Source organism: Solanum lycopersicum, chromosome 12 (genome assembly GCF_036512215.1).
Source record: "Solanum lycopersicum chromosome 12, SLM_r2.1".
Taxonomy (NCBI): Eukaryota; Viridiplantae; Streptophyta; class Magnoliopsida; order Solanales; family Solanaceae; genus Solanum; species Solanum lycopersicum.
The window spans coordinates 37,555,350-37,556,625 of record NC_090811.1 but is presented as its reverse complement, the minus strand read 5'-3'; the positions used below and the strand labels follow the sequence as shown (position 1 = coordinate 37,556,625).

General features: G+C 37.1%; 1 protein-coding gene across 1 annotated transcript; it reads left to right on the top strand.

The window, feature by feature from the left end:
- The first annotated feature begins 626 nt into the window (after positions 1–626).
- LOC138340349 (uncharacterized) lies at positions 627–1,010 on the top strand. Its single transcript, XM_069292064.1, has one exon. It carries the CDS (start codon positions 627–629, stop codon positions 1,008–1,010), a length of 384 nt encoding a protein of 127 aa, XP_069148165.1.
- The last annotated feature ends 266 nt before the right edge of the window (positions 1,011–1,276 follow it).

Sequence of the window (1,276 nt, the reverse complement as noted above, 5' to 3'; positions counted from 1 at the left end):
TTGTATGTCCCTGGAGCTATAAAAAAAAGGATATGTATCATTGAATGGACAAAAATTCTACATTCCAGGTAAAGTTTTGACATTTGATCAAAATCAAGAAAGTGTGAAATACCTAGTTGTGATACAAATTGCAACACAACTTTTGATCACAAACACCAAGGTCGTTCCCTAGAACTATAACAAAGTTGTTGTTACTCACAAGGGAAAGACGATTGTCGAAGAAACTAATTAAATAAGAGGTTTAATTCATTCCAGAAGGTGTTATGCCCCAGAAGAATTAAAGTGGAACAAACAAATAAAAGAAAACTTGTTGCCGATAAAAAAAAACCCATCACTATGGAAGACGCTGAAGACTTTCTGAAAAAGATGAAAGATCAAGATTATTCTATTATTGATCAGTTGAGAAAAACGCCTGCTCAAATCTCTTTGTTTTCATTACTCGTACATTCTAAAGAGCATCGTGAAGTTTTGACCAGAATCTTAAATGAGGCACATATCTCAGAAAACATTACGGTGGGTCACTTGGAATAGATGGCCAACCGATTTTTAAGGTAAATAGAACCACTTTCATTAATGACGAATTGCCCTTGGAAGAATCTGGACATAATATGGCTCTACATTTAACCATGACATGTGAAGAACACTATGTGAAGAGGGTCATGGCTGGTGGAGAATGGGGTGTAGACATATGCCCTCTTTCCACTCTACAGAGTTTGAAAATCAGCACTGATTGGATATGTACTAACAATGTTTGTGTACGGGCATTTGATGGGTCAAAACGTACACTCGGTAAAATTTACATGATTGTTACAATTGGACCAGCAGAGTTTGGAATCACTTACACAGTTATAGACATGGACACGTCTTACAATCTTCTTTTGGGTAAACCATGGATCCTCATGGCTCGAGCTGTGCTATTTACTCTACACCAAGTGGTCAAGTTTGAACATGACAAAAAAGAAATCATTATCTATGGTAAAGATGATCTCCCAATCACCCGAGATCCTTAAATACCATGCGTTGAGGCTAAAAGAGGTTGTGAATCCCTCAAATATCACGCCTTAGAGATAATGACAGTCAATCAGTTCTTAGAAGGAAAGCCTATCCTCCAACTTCATTTCTCCTCTACTTCAGTGATGGTGGTGGCTGAAATGGTACAGAATGGATATGAATCCAGAAAAGGATTAGGTTTGTCATTGCAAGGAATTGTGAATCCTATCAATCAAATAGGTAATCAAGAGACATTCGGTTTGTGTTTTAATCCAACTAGATTTGA

Bases quoted from the DNA above. Each gene is read 5' to 3' on its own strand.
- LOC138340349 (XM_069292064.1), top strand. From the start codon at position 627: ATGACATGTGAAGAACACTATGTGAAGAGGGTCATGGCTGGTGGAGAA.